Source organism: Myotis yumanensis, unplaced genomic scaffold (genome assembly GCF_028538775.1).
Source record: "Myotis yumanensis isolate MYYU_CA2020_CCGP unplaced genomic scaffold, mMyoYum1.0.hap1 SCAF_2, whole genome shotgun sequence".
In the NCBI taxonomy this organism is placed as follows: Eukaryota; Metazoa; Chordata; class Mammalia; order Chiroptera; family Vespertilionidae; genus Myotis; species Myotis yumanensis.
The window spans coordinates 49,047,616-49,051,058 of record NW_027223753.1 but is presented as its reverse complement, the minus strand read 5'-3'; the positions used below and the strand labels follow the sequence as shown (position 1 = coordinate 49,051,058).

General features: G+C 52.3%; 1 protein-coding gene across 1 annotated transcript; it reads right to left on the bottom strand.

The window, feature by feature from the left end:
• GADD45A (growth arrest and DNA damage inducible alpha) lies at nt 1–3,196 on the bottom strand. Its single transcript, XM_070405348.1, has 4 exons — nt 2,904–3,196; nt 2,295–2,396; nt 1,814–2,051; nt 1–743 (listed from the first exon to the last, which is right to left on the bottom strand). Exons 1-4 carry the CDS (start codon nt 2,945–2,947, stop codon nt 630–632), a joined length of 498 nt encoding a protein of 165 aa, XP_070261449.1. The 5' UTR covers nt 2,948–3,196; the 3' UTR covers nt 1–629.
• Nucleotides 3,197–3,443: the final 247 nt, after the last annotated feature.

The window sequence follows — 3,443 nt, the reverse complement described above, 5'->3', positions numbered from 1 at the left end:
TTTTCATATTAAAAAGCTTTTTAAAAATAAAGTCCAAGTTAAAAGAAACAAAAGCACACCTTAAGGAATAATGCAATTATTCCATACCAGTTTATTGTAGGTATTGTTTCAAAAATTTTATAGCATAAATAACCTTTCATGTCAAAATAACTTAGTACAATTTATAATAAAACTTTGAGAATTTAACATCTCATCAAAATACAATAAAATATGGTTTTAAAATATGATTAACCCTTTCTGCTTTTCTTTTACTTGCAGGCATATAAACCCAAAATACCCAAACAACTGCTGCACATTTAAAGTTTAACAAAGCATATTTGGTTTAATTAAATGTAACTCAACCATCCTAAATTAATACATAGTTTGTTTTCCTTCCTGCGTGGTTCTTTGCAATTTTTGTTCCTTTTGACTTGCATTTCTGTTTCAACACAGTTTCCTTCTTCATTTTCACCTCTTTCCATCTGCAAAGTCATCTAACTCTGGGCCCCCAGAGCTTGTAGTTGAACTCAGCCCCTTGACATCAGTTTCTGTAATCCTTGCATCAGTGTAGGGAGTAACTGCTTGAGTAACTACAAAGGTATTTCAAAACTTCAGTGCAATTTGGTTCAGTTATTTTCATTCAGATGCCATCACCGTTCAGGAAGATTAATTACTGGAACCCACTGATCCATGTAGCGACTTTCCCGGCAAAAGCAAATAAGTTGACTTAAGGCGGGATCCTTCCATTGCGATGAATGTGGATTCTAGGAACAAATTTAGAAAAATAAATTTACTATTAAAGATTCAGCATTTGCTAATAATTACACTACTGTTGAGGGGAAGACACGTGAACATTCTATACTTTGGCTGTGTGACATGAAGACCAGTTACAACCATAAAAAACAAAATTTCTTCCAAGTCATTGCGTTTCCTGCAAAATCACTAAGGGTAATTGTGTACTAAACTATACTCTGCAAAGTTTGAACTAATGCAATCCATTGAGCCATATGCATATGTTTGCATGGCAATATTTATTCAGTTTTGCATGCGAGTATCATTCACAGGTCTGTCTTACCAAACTTGTACTGTGGCAGAGACCTGAATGAAACAACTGAGAAATATTTCCATGCTGTGCTCACAGTGAGATGAGAGTTGCATAGCAGTTCACTAGAATTGCCACCTGTTATCCTACCAAAAGACAGAGTAGTATTTTTCAGTAGCAAAATGAGGCAGCCAAAAAGTAGTAAAATGTAGGAGGCAAAGCTATCACATGGACTTCTGCAACCACAAGCTATCTACCTACCAAAGGTTTATTTTTATCAGGAAAACAAAAGCTCCATAAAAAAAAAAAAATGCAAGATTGCAAAGAAAAAATTTCCACTATCCTCTTCATGCATTTCTAGGGAATTAATTAGGTCTGTCTCCTACACCATTTCTATTTTTAGCTTTGACTGGTAGAGAATGAAGCTGACTCCTTAATGAGAGTGAGCCAGGAATTTATTTGGCTTTATCTAATCTGCCCTGCTAAAGGAATTAGTCACGGGAGGTGGTGCAGATGTAGGTAGGGAGTAGCTGGGCTGACAGTGCTGACTCACAAGGATCTCTTCCGCTGCTGGCAGCCTTCAACGTGCTTAGACATGTTCTGTACCAGAGAAAATCCTGATGATGAAACTGGCACATCTCGGCTGAAAGTCCAGCCACACGCTAATGGGGCAAAGGCAGTCACGCTCTTGACCCTCACCCATTCCACTCTGCAGTCTGGCCACTCTCAGGCCTGGCGCCCTGAGTTCCAGGACGCTAACCCCGACCAGCGCGGAGACCCCTTCTCCCTCACCGTCACCAGCACGCAGTGCAGGTCCGGGGGCTGCTCGGCGCCCTCGCTGGCCCCCGGGCTGGCGTCGGTCTCCAGCAGCAGGAGCTTGGCCAGGCGGCCCGGGTTGCTGACGCGCAGGATGTTGATGTCGTTCTCGCAGCAGAACGCCTGGATTAGGGTGAAGTGGATCTGCAGTGCCACATCCCTGTCGTCGTCCTCGTCGGCGGCCAGCAGGCAAAGCACCACGTTGTCCGGGTCGCTGCGGGCAGCGGGTGGGGCAGGTGAGCGCAGAGGCACCACCACCCCTGGGGGGTGCCCGCAACACCCGCCCAGGTCCCGGGGGTCACGCCCCGATCCGCTCGCTCCCCCTGGGGCAGACACCCACCCGCAGATGAAAAACAGCAGGAAGCGACGCTGCAGGGCGAGGGCCGGCCCGCGCGCGCGACCTCCCGGGGTCGGGTGGGAGGGGGTGCCAGGAAGGACGCGCGAGGGCCCCACTTACACATTGAGCAGCTTAGCCGCCTCGTACACCCCGACCGTGATGGTGCGCTGACTCAGGGCTTTGCTCAGCACTTCCTCCAGGGCATCCCCCACCTTATCCATCCTGCAATGCCGGCCGGAGAAAGGGGCCCCGTCAGTCCCGGTCCCTCGGGGCTGTGGCCGCCCGCTCTCCCTGCACCGCGACCCACCCTCGCGAGTGCATGAGCCACTGCGCACCTCAGCTTTCTGCAAACCCCCGACCCCCTCACCATTCATGGCCCCTAGAAGCTGGGAGTCCCGGGAGAAGCCCCAAGAGTGCCACCCGCCACCCTCCCCCGAGGGCGCAGCCAGTCCCTGGCGGCGGGCGCTGACACAGGATGTCAGCTGCAGGCGCCGCACGGGCAAGGAGGGTCCTTCTACCCTTTGCAAGGGCTCGGAAGGGCTCAGCCGGGTTGGGGAGGGGCACGCTCTTTTCGTCCGCGGGCACCCCTGGGAGGGTCCCCGAGGAAGAAAGACGAGAGGTACCCTCTGCAAACTTTTGCACGCTCACTCCACCCCAAGCCTCCCACAGCCCGGCAGCACTGGGGTGCACCGCGGGCCAGAGTTCCGGGAGAGGCTCCGGCCGCCTTACCTTTCGGTCTTTTGCTCTCCAGCAGAGAATTCCTCCAAAGTCATATTGCAACTGCAGGTCCCCCACAGAGAGAGAGCGGCGGGGCAGCTCTTGCACCCTAGGGCGCGCGGGCGCCGGCTCGGTACTCCCTCACAGGCTCCTCCAGCGCCCGCCGCCACCGCGCAGTCCGCCCCTCCCGCCTGGATCGTTCGCCCGTCACCTCCGGGCTCCACACTCAGCGCCACCACGAGCCGCGCAACCTACACCTCAGCTGCCTCACAGCCACTGAAGGACAAAGGCCCCCGCGTACGAGAGTTATCCTGCCAACCCCCAGCCAACCACCTCCAGCCTCATTTACATACGCGCAGCCATTGGGCTATGCAAATGAGCATTGGAGACAATTTGACCCCAGCTCCTGGAACAAGGCTGAGGAGCGGAAGGGGGAGGAGCTGCGCGGAAGCTAGCCCGGGGTGCGGGGCGGGGCTGGGATGCGGAGGGCGGGGCCTGGAGCTGACTCTTATCCCTTTGGCCGGTTTTGCAGGACAGGAGTTCTTTGCCTTG